This window comes from Perognathus longimembris, chromosome 14 (genome assembly GCF_023159225.1).
Source record: "Perognathus longimembris pacificus isolate PPM17 chromosome 14, ASM2315922v1, whole genome shotgun sequence".
In the NCBI taxonomy this organism is placed as follows: Eukaryota; Metazoa; Chordata; class Mammalia; order Rodentia; family Heteromyidae; genus Perognathus; species Perognathus longimembris.
This window is the reverse complement of record NC_063174.1, coordinates 33,282,595-33,299,739: the sequence shown is the minus strand read 5'-3', so window position 1 is coordinate 33,299,739 and position 17,145 is coordinate 33,282,595. Positions and strand designations below refer to the sequence as shown.

General features: G+C 43.1%; 1 protein-coding gene across 2 annotated transcripts in view; it reads right to left on the bottom strand.

The window, feature by feature from the left end:
* Positions 1-17,145, bottom strand: part of Mthfd1 (methylenetetrahydrofolate dehydrogenase, cyclohydrolase and formyltetrahydrofolate synthetase 1) — a 72,665-nt gene that overhangs the window by 39,844 nt on the left and 15,676 nt on the right. For both annotated transcript variants that reach the window (XM_048362061.1, XM_048362060.1), the window contains exons 3-8: positions 8,201-8,260; positions 7,758-7,811; positions 5,529-5,665; positions 5,270-5,370; positions 1,697-1,833; positions 558-669 (exon numbers count right to left, since the gene is read on the bottom strand). In XM_048362061.1, the coding sequence (XP_048218018.1) occupies positions 558-669; positions 1,697-1,833; positions 5,270-5,370; positions 5,529-5,665; positions 7,758-7,811; positions 8,201-8,260 (601 nt within the window). The remainder of the gene's footprint in view (positions 1-557; positions 670-1,696; positions 1,834-5,269; positions 5,371-5,528; positions 5,666-7,757; positions 7,812-8,200; positions 8,261-17,145) is intronic.

Sequence of the window (17,145 nt, the reverse complement as noted above, 5' to 3'; positions counted from 1 at the left end):
ATTTCTGGAATTTTCTATTTCAAATTAGACCATAATTGGGCTGGGAATATGGCCTAGTGGTAAAGTGCTCACCTCGTATATATGAAGCCTGGGTTCAATTCCTCAGCACCACATCTATAGAAAAAGCCAGAAGTGGCACTGTGGCTCAAGTGGCAGAGTGCTAGCCTTGAGCAAAGAGAAGCCAGGGACAGTGCTCAGGCCCTGAGTTCAAGCCCCAGGACTGGCAACAAAAAAAAACCAAAACACAAAAAAAAAACAAATTAGACCATAATTGGCGTTGGGTAACTAAAACCATGGAAAACCAAGTCCCTTCACTGCACAAGGGAGAACTCTACCACATTGCGTAAATCCATCCATCCATTATCATTAAGGTGAAGGAAGAGCCACACTGACATCAGGCCAACCAGCCCAAAAGTGACAACTACTCTGATTACTAAGTGTACATGCTCTTCAGGAAGTCAGTCTCTCAAAATCTCAGTACTTCAAGCATAAAATGGGGAAAAAAAACGTTCTCTTTCGGTCTTCCTGTCCTTCCTGATCCTCCCTCCAGCACTTACCTGGGATGTAATTGATCCCACAGTCGATGACAACTGCCCCAGGCTTGATCCACTCCCCCTTCACCATTTCAGGCTGGCCGGTTGCCACCACCAGGATATCACCTTTGTTTACCTAGGGGAAGAGATTCAGACTTCAGAAATTAAGTAATAAAAGACATGCCACGATAATCTAGATGTGGAAAGGATACTCCGGAGCTGCTTAATGACCACCAGCTCTTAAGGCCTCAAATGCCAGCCACAAGCCCTTCCTCATAGCCCTCCACAATGCTAGGCTCACTTCTGCACATTTGATGTAGTGAGGAGAGCGAGGAGACCCGCAGGGCAGAGGGGGCACTGGCTTAGAGCCACAGGCTGATGTAAGAAAGATTGAAAGAGAAGGAGCTCGGCTTCTCTCCTGCTTTCTCCCACAGCCAATACTGTATTATCAACAAGGGTGTGGACATGGGAGCATTCCTGGGCTCAGGAACCTGACACAGGGTCAAGAACAGGTTTCCCATAAATGTCCACTGTTCACAGTCTCCTCTGGAGTACTGCTATCTCCAAGGCCACTATGTCATGCATATGGGACATGTGGCAGGGAGGTGGAACACCTAGCTATGGAGCCCTGTCTGCAATGAGACTGACTGGTATAGAAAGTACAAGTGACAATGCATGCCTGTAATCTAAGCACTCAGGAGGTCAAGGCAAGATTCCTTGCTCAAGGCTTGGCTGGACTATAGAGTGAGACTATCTAAAAAAATAGCATACTGGAGCTGGGCACTGGTGGCTCAGGCCTATCAGCCTATCTACACAGGACACTAGGATCTGAGGATCATGGTTTGAAGCCAGCCTGGGCAGGAAACTCCATTAGATCCTTATCTCCAATAAACTATCAAAAAAGCTGGAGGTGGCACTGTGGCTCAAATGGTAGAGCACTCACCTGAAGCAACTGCTCAGGGACAGCATTCAGGCCCAGAGTTTAAGCCCCAGGACAGGCAAAAAAAGAAAAAAAAAAAATAGTATACTGGCAGAATGAAGACTGTATAAACTTGGACAAGTTTGTAACTTGAATGCTTCTTGCAAAAGGAGACAAGCAACACAGAACTATTATAGGAGTTAAATGAGATAATGAGAGTAAGATATTTACTCCCTCCCCTTACCTCTTCATTCAGATTGGCAGTCTTTGAATGGCAGGTGGTCACTGTAGCATTATTCCACAGGAGCAAGTCATGCATGGGGGCACCGACTATTTTACTGCGCCCAACCACCACAGCATGCCTTCCAGCAATCTGCACCCCTGCAAGAAAGGCCAACAGGTATCAGATTGGAAAACATAGATACCTCTCCTTCATATGTCACCTAAACAAAAAGTCAAGAACAAGTGCATGAAAGCAGGTTCTTAGCATCAAACAGAAACTGTCCTCAAAACACTGCTTGGGGCTGGGATTGTGGCTCAGTGGTAGAGTGCTTGCCTAGATAGCATGGATGAAGCCCTGGGTTTGATTCCTCAGTACCACATACACACAAAAAGCCAGAAGTTGCACTGTGGCTCAGGTGGTATAGCACTAGCCTTGAGCCAAAGAAGTTCAGGGACAGTGCCCAGGCCCTGAGTTCAAGCCCCAGAACTGTCAAAAAAAGAAAAAAAAAGGCTGGGCTTAGTGGTAGAGTGCTTGCTAGAATGCATGAAGCCCTGGGTTCAATTCCTCAGCACCACATAAACAGACAAAGCTGGAAGTGGTACTGTGGCTCAAGTGGTAGAGTGCTAGCCTTGAGCAAAAAAGAAGCCAGGGACAGTGCTTAGGCTCTGAGTCCAAGCCCCCAGGAGTGGCAAATAAATAAATAAAATAAAGAAAGAAACAAAAATAAAATAAAACAAAGGGAAAAAAACCATAAAACACTTTGCTAACAATATTTTCAGTTCTACCAGGCTTCTGCTAGATTGGGACTTGCATACTGTCCTTCTTTATGTGGGTTTTGGAGAGCAGCTTAGGCTAAGATCTACTCATTGACTCATAGGAGAGTGGGAAGAAATCCTACACTCAAAAAAAGAAACCCTGGCACACAGTTAAACAGCCATATGGAAGAAGTTATCAGATTAAATTACATGGGCAAAACAGTTATACCAACTAGGGTGTATGCAACAATAGAGAAGTCAAGGCAATTAGATTGGTATCAGGCATCTCTTCCAATGTTGGCAAGTTTCTGTATGCAGTTCCTCATCCAAATTTCTCTTCTGACTTAGGACCTGAGCCACAGGATTACTTCCAGGGAAATATAACTGTAGTGGAAGGCCCCCTTTTTGCTGATGTGGCATCCATTCTTCAGTTCTGACTCCAACTCTACATACACCCCAGGGGTGATGAGGGTAAGCACCCATGTGGACAAGTGGCTCTGTTCCATCTCTGGTCAACAAGAGCTAGTTCTAAGACTATTAAGTAGAGCATGGAGCTGCTTAGGGCCACCACAAGGACCCTGAGAATGAGCAGCACACATAGAAGAAAGCTAAGAAAAGGTCTTTAAGACACTACCTGGCTCCTCTATTGAGGGCGGTGGACCCTTGCTTGAGGCAGTTTAAGTTTCAATTAGGCAGGGCTGGGAATATGGCCTAGTGGTAAAGTGCTTGCCTCCTATACATGAAGCCCTGGGTTCGATTCCTCAGCACCACATATATAGAAAAAAGCCAGAAGTGGCTCTATGGCTCAAGAGGTAGAGTACTAGCTAGCCTTGGGCAAAAAGAAGCCAAGGACAGTGCTCAGGCCATGAGTCCATGCCCCAGGACTGGCAACAAAAACAAAACAAACAAAAAGTTTCAATTAGGCATCTTGTATAAGATCAATTTTATCAGAAAAAGATCAGCTTTTAAATAATGTCTATATCAGGATCATCTAGTAGTAATGACCTCAAAGTCAGAAGTATTTAAAAGGCACATTGGTCTGGGCTGGGGATATGAGAACCTGGGCTCTATGACCAGCACTGGGAAGGAAGGAAGGAGAAGGAAAGAGGAGAAGAGAGGGAAAGAGAAGGAGGAAGGCAAGGCAGGAGGGAGGGAGGGAAGGAGGAACATTCTGTTCTTTTCACAATTCATTAAACTTAAAATTGCCCTAAGGCAAAGGGTAGAAGACAAAATGGGAAGCCCACAGTGTTGTAGTTTATGGGATTTGTTTTTATGAAGTTGTAATGTTTGCTAAATACACTGAAGAATGAAAATGGCTGAACTGTCATGATTGTCCCAAGGTTTCTGGTTTGACCTTTTCTTGCCAACCACAGAAAAATTTCATTTAGGCTGTCAAAAATTTCCACTTGAGGGCTGGGAATATGGCCTAGTGGTAGAGTGCTTGCCTCCTATACATGCAGCCCTGGGTTTGAGTCCTCAGCACCACATATATAGAAAAAGCTAGAAGTGGTGCTGTGGCTCAAGTGGTAGAGTGCTAGCCTTGAGCAAACAGAAGCCAGGGACAGTGCTCAAGCCCCAAGTTCAAGCCCCAGGACTGGGGAAAAAAAAAAAAATTCCACTTGAAACTTCTGACCTAGTTGTTCTTTAAAAAAAAACAAAAAACGGGCTGGGGATATAGCCTAGCGGCAAGAGTGCCTGCCTCGGATACACGAGGCCCTAGGTTCGATTCCCCAGCACCACATATACAGAAAATGGCCAGAAGCGGCGCTGTGGCTCAAGTGGCAGAGTGCTAGCCTTGAGCGGGAAGAAGCCAGGAACAGTGCTCAGGCCCTGAGTCCAAGGCCCAGGACTGGCCAAAAAAAAATAATAATAATAAAAAAACAAAAAACCCTCTGTTAAAAGTATTTATAATGAGATGAAAATACCAAGGTACTAGCTATATACATGGTAATATCGCCAATTGTGAAGGATATACATGCCCTGCCATCTGTTTATTTTTGGAGCCACTGGAAATGCTGGATTCCCAGATACGACTTTTCATTGTGTATACTTTTTTTCTTTCTTTTTTTTGTCAGTCATGGGGCTTGAACTCAGGGCTTGGGCACTGTCCCTGAGCTTTTTCACTGAAGGCTAGCATCCTACCACTTTAAGCCACAGTGCCACTTCTAGTTTTCTGGTGGTTCATTGGAGACAAGAATCTCACGGACTTTCTTGCCTGGACTGGCTTCCAACCATGATCCTCAGATCTCAGCCTCCTGAGTAGCTAGGATTACAGGAGAAAGCAGTGCCCAGCACTGTATACACTTACATACACTCTGAATTAATATTACCATGCAGGACCTATTTTCACAAAAATAACTGAACTCAAATAACTGAGTTCAAATCTTGACTCTATTAGTCTCTCACCATTTCTCTGAGGCTAATTCCTTTCTCTCCCCTTCCTCTTCTTTCCTTTTCGATGGTGCTAGGGACCATACCCAGGGGGATACACGTGCTGGCAGGCACTCTGCTACTAAGCCACACCCCAGCCCTTGGTTTTTTAAAAGATCTTACCAGGCTGGCCTCAAATTTTCAACTTCCTGCCTATTCTTCTAGTGCTAGGACTACAGGTTTGTGCCACTTAACAAGATGCAAGCTTGTTTTCTTATCTGTTAAATAACAATAGTACATACTTCATAGGTCTGTTGGCAAAACTGAGAATTTGGGCAAAGCTCCTAATAGGGTATTCTTCTAATCAAGCCCATTTACTTGTAGCTCAGAGTGTACTTCCTCTATACCTCTACATGTCAAGGTACACTCCAAGAAGTAACTCTCCTGTTGTTTGAATGGTTAATTTTACCTGTCTTCTTGATTAGTTCCAAACATCCTTTAGGAGTACAAGGAATGAAACAGTCATTTAGATCACCTCTAGCAAGTTTGCCAGCACTGATACTTGTTAACCTGAAAACACAAGAGATTTAAAAAGTGGAGGTGGGGGGAGGAAATAAAGATAATCAGGTTTCTTTCTTCTTTAGGAACAAATATGATACATTCCCAAACTAGACATGTAGTCTAAATAAAACCACACAGGACAATGTAGAAAGCCCAGCCTCGCTTACCCATCCACATCCTTTTCAGGTGCAACAGCATTGATGATCACTTCAGTGTTAATGGGATTCTCTGAATCTAAAGGCAGCTGCACTATGAATCCATGCACTGTGGAGTCCTCATTCAAGGATGTGACCTGCTTTAACACCTAAGAGTAATAATACCACATGAAATTTGTTACTACATGCAAGTCAAAAGAGGACAAAATAACTTTCCAAGGGACAGTCAAGTTGCCTTATTTTCCTTCAAGAGTTCAATTATAGTCTTGTCAGAATCTACCTTCCTCTTGAATCCTGAGAGAAATTGTCTTAACTAGAATATCTGTTTGGATCCAAATGCCCCTAATGACCCATGTGTTTAATTATGGACCCCAGCCTGTGGCAATACTGACAAATGGGGGAGACCACAGGAAGGAAACTGAGTTCCTGAGAGAATGACTGAATAAGATATTGAGACAATCTCTTTCTGTGTGTGTGTGTGTGTGTGTGTGTGTGTGTGTGTGTGTCTCTCTCTCTCTCTCTCTCTCTCTGCTTCCTGGCTACCATAAAGTTGGGCAGGCTTCCTCTACCATGTGCTCTGGCCACCATGGATTGTGCTGCCACAGACCCAAAGTGACAGGGCAAACAACCATGGATTGGTAAGCCAAGCTCACAGAGACAAATAGTGCATTTTTCTCTCATACACAGAAGCTAGATATGCTGGAATGTGATAAATTATACAGGACTCAAGGCATTCACACACAGTGAGTCCAAAAGAGGATACTCTTAGGGGAGGAACCCAAAGACACAATGCTTCTGTACTTCTGATCATATACAATAATATTTATTGAAAAGAATTCCAGGAAATGGGAAAACAAAAACCATGGATTGAAACCTCTAAAATCCTGAGTCCTAACAAATCTGAATTCCTCATAAGGTAATTGTCTTGGAAACAACAAAAATGAATGTCAAAAATGAAAAGCTGACTAGCATAATCCCTCAGGTGTTTGGAAAAAAATCTGCCAAGAAAAAGTCAACAACCTTAACAATTTCTTACTGCAACAGCCCATGACAAAACCATCTAAATCAGGATAACAAGCAGTCCTTTCTGCCTCTACTGCCACATGGTGCCCCTGAAAAAGCTTGTGGTGAAAAAAAGAAGCAGGTTCTGAAGTTCAGACTCTGTAGAATATGGAATTATGGATGCTGCTGTCATGCAGTTTTTCCCAGACTGGATCAAAGTGGATGGAAAACCTGGGAATCGTGGTGGCGAGGTTTCAACTATCAAAAGGACCAAGAGCAAGATTACCATAAATAGCCAGGTGTGGTGGTATGCATCTGTACTATCAGCACTCAGGAGGCAAAGGCAGGAGAAGTTCAAGTTCAAAGCCAGCCTGAGGTACATAGTTATCCCCAGCCTCAAGTAATATAGATAAATAGATAACATAAATCAACATGACTTATGAACTCTTTCCAAGTGGTATTTGAGATTTGTCACCAAAACCAGAATCATCTGAGTCATTAGTTGTACATGGTTGCTAACTAGCAAGAGTGTTAGTTACAAATTATGTCACTTTCAAACTAATCCAGATGATGAAGATGAGGATTAAAACTCACTTCTCTAGAATATTTTATGAGTTCTTGAACAAAACTTGGGAAGAATACAAGAAAAGTATCCATCAGCAATGTTAAGTAATCCTTTATGTAAAATGTTGTCTAGTTTGCATCTTACAATATGAAATGATAACTTGCTAGTACCAGCAAGTATTTCCTTTTAGTTAAATTCAAGTCTCATGGGTCCAAAGGTCCCAGATTGAATAGCACAGGGTATAAACATTTCCATGACTTCAGACAGTTATTTTTCTTCCGGCCCTTCTTCAGTTAACCTCCCACCTACAGTTAATCATTGTTCTGACTAATCACCACTGATTTGTTGTGCTTATTCTTTTTTGCAGTTTTCTTGAATATCATATAAGGAGGGTATATACTGTTTTTTAAATTGAAGCCAAGGACAGACCAGTGGTCACTTTGGAGGAGCACCACAGGGAGGTGATCTGGAAGCAAATGGTGCTGCATTCTGACTCTGAGTACCAAATGTTCACAACCAAAGACTACATCATGCACAAGAACCTTCCAAAGGTAGAGCTGGTAAGGAAAAATTACCTGCAAAATGTATCTCAGTGCCTAAAGTTCCATTAAACCCACAAGCACACAGGACAGCACTTCTGCTGCCCTCTTCTGCCCCAGTTCATAATGGCTCACCTCAGATTCTGTGGCTGTTCTTGGCAACTTAACGTGAAAGGCTTTGATCCCAATCTGTAAAAAATGAACATTTAAGCAGCTAAGGAGAGAAAAACTTGAGATGTGGGCCCATTCCTTTTAAAGATGTGACTAAAACAACTGGGAGGGCTAGATATCACTTCATCCTAAGTGTTCAGAGGAATTAGCTCCTCATTCAGCTCATTTGTCATTCACTGTCACTGATCACCTATGCACTTAGTAGGCTTTCATGTCTACTATGACAGCTATGGAAGTAAGGAAATCAACAAGAAAGCATCCAGGGCAAACTAAGCACCACAAAATGGGCAAACTAATGTCTACTAGAGGAAGAAAAAGTGTTATGGGGAGGAGCCCAAAGGGTGAGGGGTAAATGTCAAAAACTGGGGTGCTGAGGAGAGTGACAGCAACCTTGTGCTAGGTTTTACCTCTTCAGCAGCCTTCAGCTTCGCACTTATATAAAGATTGGAATCATCTCTGTTGCCAACCTAGAATAACAAATACATGCAAATCAGACAATTGGGGAAAGGCAAAGTATATAGAAAAGCTTCTACATTTTTAGTTTTGATAAAAGAAGCATCTGAGCTGGGCATCTAGGTACAGAGAATTCGTACAGGAGAAGGAGGCTGTTGGGGCAGGCTTGGAGCATGAGTACAAGGGGCATTATATCTGCACTGCTCAGAGTCCCACGGAAGTCTGGTAGCACAGCATGTGTCTGTAGGCCTTGCTATTAGGGGAAGGACCACTGGAGTCCAGGAGCTAAGGGTCAGCCTGGCTCCATGGTGAGACCTCATCTCAAAACTTAAAAAAATAAAGGAAGGGAGAGGGCTGGGCCCTGTAGCACATGCCTGTGATCTCAGCTACCAAGGGAGGCTGAGAAGGCAAGGATTGCAATTCAGAAAAGGCTGTATGTGGTGTCACATGCCTGTCATCTCAGGTGTGGCAGGAAACATGAGTAGGAAGATTACAGTTCAGGTCTACCCAGAGAAAAATCGACACCGTCTCAAAACAATCAAAGAGCAGAGCTCTTGCCTAGCAAGCTTGAAGCTTAAAGTTCATTTTCCAGTACCACCAAAAAGCAAAAAAGAAAAGGATAGGGGTGTCTGTATCTGTACTCGAAACTAAGCAAGGCCTATAAGAAACGTGGAATCAACTGAGGACTGCTGGCTCACACCTGTAATCCTAGCTAATTGGAAGTCTGAAATTAGAGGCTAGCCTGGGCAGATAAATCCTCCAGACTCTTACTTCTAATTAACTAGCAAAAGCCAGAAGTAGAGGTATAGTTTTAGTGGTAGAGAGCCAGACTTGAGTGAAGAAGCTAAGTGAGCCAGGAGCTGGTGGCTCAGGCCTGTAATCATAGCTACTTAGGAGGCTGAGATCTGAGGATCACAGTTCAATTATTATTATTTATTTATCCGTTGCCAGTCCTGAGGCTTGGACTCAAGGCCTATGCACTGTCCCTGGCTTCCTTTTTGCTCAAAGCTAGCACTCTGCCATTTGAGCCACAAGGCCACTTCTGGCTTTTCCTGTTTATGTGGTGCTGAGAAATCAAACCCAGGCCTTCAAGCATGCAAGGCGAGCACTCTACCGCTAACCCATATTCCCAGCCCCAAGATCAGAGTTCAAAACCAGCCCAGGCAGGGAAGTCTGTGAGACTCTCATCCCCAATAAATTGCTAAAAAAAAAAAAAAAAAGCCAGAAGTGGCATTGTAGCTCAAGTGATAGAGTGCTAGTCTTGAGCACAAAGAGGCTCAGGGACAGCGCCCAGTGCCAGAGTTCAAGCCGAGGCCTGGCAAAAAATAAAAATAAAAAATGAACAGGCTAGGAATATGCCCTATTGGCAGTGTGCTTGCCTCACATACATGAAGCCCTGGGTTCGATTCCTCAGCACCACATATATAGAAAAAGCCAGTAGTGGTGCTGTGGCTCAAATGGTAGAGTACTAGCCTTGAGCAAAAAGAAGGCAGAGACAGTGCTCAGGCCCTGAGTTCAAGGCCCAGGACTGGCACACACACAAAAAAATTAAAGCTAAGTGAGGCTGAAAGTACTGAGTTTAAGCCCAAGTACTGGTATAATGAATGAATGAATGAATGAATGAATGAATGAATGAATGAATGAATGAATGGAGAGTGCAAGCAAGCAAAAAAGAGTGGAATTCTGCTGGCATACCAAGACAATAGGTCATGGAGGGCTAAGAAATCATCAGGCAAGCAAGACACCAAAGAGGCAGGAGCACTGAGAGGTATGTTCATACCCTCCTTTGCCAAGAAGACCAGAAGCTGTGTACCCAGCTACACAAAGAAACCAGTCAGTGAGGACTTTGTTCCAGTTTACACAGATGAGACACCCAAGAAAGCCAGAAGGCAAATGGTCACCTCCATCCACACAAGAGTCAGAGTAGTAACCAAATCCTTTGAACCTGTAATGCCTATACTGTCTTGCTTCCTTAATTATGAATATATTTGTGATTTATTTATTTATTTACTTTTTGCCAGTCCTGGGCCTTGGACTCAGGGCCTGAGCACTGTCCCTGGCTTCTTTTTGCTCAAGGCTAGCACTCTACCACTTGAGCCTCAGCGCCACTTCTGGCCATTTTCTATATATGTGGTGCTGGGGAATCAAACCCAGGGCTTCATGTATATGAGGCAAGCACTCTTGCCACTAGGCCATATTCCCAACCCTGTGATTTCTTTTATTTCAACCACTCATCTGTAAAATTTTTTTTTTTTTTGGCCAGTCCTGGGCCTTTGGACTCAGGGCCTGAGTACTGTCCCTGGCTTCTTCCCGCTCAAGGCTAGCACTCTGCCACTTGAGCCACAGCGCCACTTCTGGCCGTTTTCTGTATATGTGGTGCTGGGGAATCGAACCTAGGGCCTCGTGTATCCGAGGCAGGCACTCTTGCCACTAGGCTATATCCCCAGCCCTCATCTGTAAAATTTTATTGTACAAATATTTGCCCATGTTCCAAGGTCGAAAACCAACACAGTAAGTTAGGTTTTTCCTAAAATGTAGAGAGAAAACTGACAGGTGGTTTTGTAAGAAGTGCATAAAAGAGGCTTTGTGGAGCTCGGGGCCTCAGTAATAAGGAGAAAAGCTTGACATCCCTGTCTCCATTTTCTTTTTCTGCCAGTCCTGGGGCTTAAACTCAGGGCCTGGTCTCTGTCAATGAAGCTCTCTGTGCTCAAGACTAATGCTCTACCACTTGAGCCACAGCACCACTTCTGGCTTTTTCTGTTTATGTAGTACTGAGGAATCGAACCCAGGGCTTCATGCATGCTAGGCTACCACTAAGCCACATTCCCAGCCCCATGCCAACATTTTCTAAGTGTCTTTGTATAGTCTTTCATTTCTCTGCCCCTCACCATGCCTCTATTTGGCAGAGAGGGGCAAGTGGCTGGATCTGACCAGTGGAACTCTTGGAGTTTGGGCCTGGGGTCCAGAGATAACTGAGACCCACCTGGCTCCTCTGCACACCACAGAACAGAAGGAAGCCAGCCTCCCTAACAGTATTTCTAGACCTTGCCAGGGGTCATTGTTACCAGATACTGCCCTCAGATTTCAGGGTCAGGGCCTGCACCCCAGCTTCAGCTGTCTTACTTTTGTGAACTAATATGAATTGTAAAGGAAACTTCTAGAATTTCAACAGTTCTCTGAGAAGAACAGAGTCTTTTTCCTGGACTGAACCCAAGGCCTCAGGCATGCTACTCAAGTGCTAGATCACTGAGCTACATTTCCAGCATTTTATAAGGAAAAGGGGTTATATAATAATTGACAGACTAGATGAATGTTTAAAGAACATTAGATTTTTGACTGGCAGTCAAGTGGTGGGTGGAAGATGTGTCTCAGAACAAACCTTAATCCCACTTCAGTTTATCAAGAACATCACTTAAGCATTTGATCAGGAATGCTAATCTCTTTCTTCAAAGTGGTTGTGCATTACATCATTTTTAAAAAGGTCCTATTCTAGCCAAAGCAATTCTAGGCAAAAAAAGCAGTGCAGGAGGTATCACAATACCAGACTTCAAGCTCTACTACAAGGCCATCATAACAAAAACAGCCTGGTATTGGTATAAAAACAGATCGGAAGACCAATGGATTAGAATTGAAGACCCAGAAATAAAACTGCACTCTTACAGTCAGCTGATATTCGACAAAGGAGCTAAAGACATACAATGGAATAAACATAGTCTCTTCAACTACTGGTGCTGGGAGAACTGGGCAGCCATATGCAGAAAACTCAAAGTAGACCCAAGCCTATCACCATGCACCAAGATCAACTCAAAATGGATCAAGGACCTCAATATCAGACCTGAATCCTTGAAACTACTGAAGGTCAGAGTAGGAAAGACACTAGAACTTATAGGCACAGGAAGGAACTTCCTGAATAGAGTCCCAGGGGCACAACAAATAGGGGAGAGACTCAACAAATGGGACTACTAAAAATTAAAAAGTTTCTGCACAGCTAAGGACATAGCCACCAAAACAGAAAGACAGCCAACCATATGGGAAAGGATCTTTACCAGCACAGCAACAGACAAAGGCCTAATATCTGTCATCTACAGAGAACTCAAAAAACTAAGCCCCTCCAAGCCCAATAAACCAATTAGGAAATGGGCAAAGGAGCTAAAGAGAGACTTCACAAGAGAAGAAATAAAAATGGCAAAGAAACATATGAGGAAATGTTCAACATCCCTGGTAGTAAAGGAAATGCAAATAAAAACAACCCTGAGATACCACCTCACCCCAGTTAGAATGGCCTATACTCTGAACTCAGGCAACAACAAATGCTGGAGGGGGGGCGGGGAAAGAGGAACCCTTCTCCATTGTTGGTGGGAGTGCAAATTAGTACAACCACTTTGGAGAACAGTATGGAGGTTTCTCAAAAAGCTCAATATAGACCTACCCTATGACCCAGCCATACCACTCCTAGGCATCTATCCTAAACAGCAAGTCCCAAGATATCAAAAAGACATTTGTACTTCCATGTTTATCGTGGCACAATTCACAATAGCCAAAATATGGAAACAACCCAGATACCCCTCCACAGATGAATGGATCCAAAAAATATGGTACCTATACACAATGGAATACTACATAGCGATTAGGAATGGTGAAATATTGCTATTCGCAGGGAAATGGTCAGAACTCGAACAAATAATGTTGAGCGAGACAAGCCTAGAACACAGAAAACAAAGGGGCATGATCTCCCTGATATATGACTGTTAAGAAAGGGAGACGGAGAAACAGTAGAGACCAGGTCTGTGAAACCAAAAACTGCTTGTCAAATAGTATTTCCCACAGGATTGGGGGAGCGACCCAACAGTATGTAACTAAAACAAAACAACTACTCAACATATAAAGGTCAAAAATTGACCTCTCAGTGAAATACAATAGCTCAAAAGCTATGTATGTACGTCCATATAAGACTATTGTCGACATATTGTCTAATATCGACATTACATTTAAAGCCCTAGGCGAATTTTCTTGGGCCTGGCCGCGTGGCTACTGTATATGTTCTTGATACATTGTATATTGTATATATGTCTACCTGACCTAGAGAAGGGAAAGAAAAACAGGGCGTAAGATATCACAAGAAATGGACACACTGCCCTACTATGTAACTGTACCCTTTTTGCACAACACCTTGTCAAAAAAATTTGTGTTCAATTAATAAATAAATTAAATAAAAAATAAAAAAAGGTCCTATTCTAGAATGGGTCAGCAGCTCTTTGTTAAATATAATCTGCTAGCTGTTTGAAGAAAGGACTAAATGGGTCAGTCTATATTTTAGGCTCTGTGGGCCACAGGCCTGTCAGCCACTTCCTTTTTAACCCTTTATAACCTGGCAGTGCTTGCACACAGGCCACAGTTTGCCAGTGTTCTATAACACAAAATATCTTGGATATTCGTCTATCATTAATTTTTCTTTCCATTCTAGGAACACTTATAGCTATTCGGGTCAATCTAGTTATTATTTGTATTACTTTTGTCCATTTGTTTTGTGAGAACCAAGTAAGTCACTATACAGAGCACTCTCAATGGGTCCTGGTTGAAAGAAAACATTAGCTATTTTAATATTAATAATCAAAACATTTTAGAAACTAAGTGATAGAAGTGCAACCTAATTTATATATCCTATGAAAAAGATAAAAATATTTCTTATAAATATTCAGATACTTGGGAAGCTATTGGTCAATTTTTTAATGTTATTTTAATTTGGTAGTACTGGGGTTTGAACTCCAGTCTTCACACACAACAGTTGGGTAGGTACTCTAACTGCTGAACTATACCTTCAGCCCTACCAGTCCATTCTTTTTTTTTTTTTTTTTTTTGGCCAGTCCTGGGCCTTGAACTCAGGGCCTGAGCACTGTCCCTGGCTTCCTTTTGCTCAAGGCTAGCACTCTGCCACTTGAGCCACAGCGCCACTTCTGGCCGTTTTCTGTATATGTGGTGCTGGGGAATTGAACCCAGGGCCTCATGTATACGAGGCAAGCTCTCTTGCCACTAGGCCATATCCCCAGCCCCATACCAGTCCATTCTTAAAAAGAAAAAAAGACAAACATTCCAACTTTAGAATCCCTTTTTGTTGTTGTTGTTTGTTCATTTTTTGAGACAGGGTCTCACTGGCTTAGAACTTATGATCCTTTATTTTGGCCACCATCCCAGCTGCATGAATGTCTTTTGCTACAATGCTAAGGAATGTGGGGACTGACATTCTCTGAAGAAGCAGCATCTTTATAAAATATCGTACAAACTGCTGACTGTAATAGGGTCCCCCCATCCTTCCAAGAGTTCACCACTCAAAGACAGTCTCATGTAAAAAGATGAATTTATTGGGGAAGTAAAAACTATACTGACCGGTCAGGTCACGGCCCAGACTCGGGAGCTGGGACCGTGTGCCTAAAAAGCAGGCTGGCTGGCCAGAGCTGCAGCCCAGACCTGGGAGCTGGGAGCTGGGACTGTGCAGCCCAGGCCATGCTTGGGGTCAGGTTATAAAGGCAAACACCACATGGTCAATCCTGCCACATGCAGGTAGCCAATGAGGCTACAACACTTAGCCAATGAGGCTAAAACACTTACAGAGCATGCCAGGTCACATGCAGGTGGACAATGGGGTTACAATCTGTCTCATAGTAACTGTTTGAACCAACCTATCATTTTAGTTAGAATTGGCTCACGGATTTGACGGGGGCTCACATGATGCAGGCAGATAAGCCTACTCATGGGAGGGCACTGGTTTAACCTTGAATGTTCCACTACTCAGGTGGTCAAGCAGTTTACACAATCTTATCACAGCCAAGGGGAACTTCCCTGAATAGGGTGCGGGAGATCTTAGTGAAGATGGAGTCGGCTTCTGTTCTCTTTAACTAATGTGAGATAGAGTCAATCTGACAGCCCTCAACAGCCAATGATGGCACTGGCCAGATCTGACCTCCATATTACACTGACTATGGCTAAATACAATAGCTTCATTATGGAAATGAAATATTTTAAGTCAAGAGCTAAAGTTATCAAAGGTCATTTTTACACCCTTTAATAGCCATTTACCAAACACTCACTATCCTATCTAGCATCTTTTAGATGTTTAGATAAATAAATTTGACACACCTAGGCAAGAATGCATTAATCATAAAGGATATAGGCATAGCCTACAGATTTCCCTAGCCCATCTACCTGTGAACCTGACCTATGCAAAAAAAGTATGGAAAATTTTCAAGGTGAAGTATACCATTGAAAATAACTGAAACCTGCATTTCTGGGCCACAATCACTCATATTGACTCAGAATAAACTATTTTCTTGATTTCTTAATGCAGTGGTATTTGCATGTTAACAGATGGAAAAAATAAAGAGGAAAACAAATGAGTTTTGGAGCCAGGATTGGATTCATGTCTCAGACTCAGTTCCTCCCTGACAGACTTTGGGTAAGCTATCCAAGCTTCTCCCCCACCCGCCCCCCACTCCCACAATTCCTTTGGGGCTAGAAATCTGGGCCTAGGCTCTGACCCTGAGCTCTTTTGCTTAAGACTAGTATTCTATCACTTGAGCCACAGTGCCACTTCTGGTTTTCTGGTGGTTAATTGGTTTGTTTGGTTTTGTTTTTATTGCCAGTCCTGGGGCTTGAACTCAGGGCCTGAGCACTGTCCCTGGCTTCTTTTTGCTCAAGGCTAGCACTCTGCCACTTGAGCCACAGTGCCACTTCCGGCTTTTTCTATATATATGTGGTGCTGAGGAATCGAACCTAGGGCTTCATGTATACAAGACGAGCATTTTACCACTAGGCCATATTCCCAGACCTCTGGTGGTTAATTGGAGATAAGAGTCTCATGGACTTTTTTGCTTGGGTTGGCTTTGAACCGCAATCCTCAGATCTCAGCCTCCTGAGTAGACAGGATTACAGGCAAGACCCATTAGTGCTCAGCTTCCAAGAACTTTTGCGCATCAATTACTGCAATATGAGAGGTCAGCTCTCACCTTGGGAGTGGTAGTGAACTCTGCATAGTGTAAGTACTACCACCACTTCCTCCACAAGAGTACATGAAGTAGGTGTAATAGGATGAACTGTGATCACATTTGCATGTTAACAGGTACTTCCTCTCAGGTCTAAAGAACAGGGAGCAGGAATCCATATCAGAGTCCTAAAACCAGTGAGTAGAGGACTATAGTGGCCCCAGGGGTGGGAGCAGCAGGAATCAGGAAAGTAAAGACATTCCAAGAAGCAGACGGTAACTGTAAAACAGTCAGGTCAGACTTGGGTGTGCAGGAAGAAGGCAGTACCCTCTCCAGGTTACAAAAGACTAGAGACAACACATTATTAGGTGGTGTGTCTGGGACTAAAGTACAATACCAAGGCTAAAGTACTAGACTGGAATATTCTGCCACTGCTTTATAGGCCAGGACATAGGAAACAGGCAGTGTTTATGTACTGAAAGTGCTTCTAATCAATACATGTAAAGTCAATTCTGGAAGTCAATTTAAAAAAACAAACAAAACACTTCCCAACATTACAAATCAAAGGGGCTGTCATATGACAAAAGTACGTAAAACAGAACTAGTGTGACGCATAAGTTCTTGATTAACATCAATTTACTTTAGGTCACCTGTTTTTGGAGAAAAGATTGAAACTAGCCACTTTGGGAAATTTAGGAATAATTCCTAATCCTGATTTTCAGAAGGTTAAACGAAGCTTGGCAATTTGAAACTTTAGCATGAGTGACTCCATTTGATTTTTTTTTAACTCAGGGCCTCATGTTCTCTCTTGGATTTCTTTCACTCAGGACTGCCACTTACACCATGCTTCCAGTCTGGCATTGTAGAGTTGAAGTAAACCCCATTTTTGAGGCAGTAGCCATTTTGTTGACTGTTTAAACTAT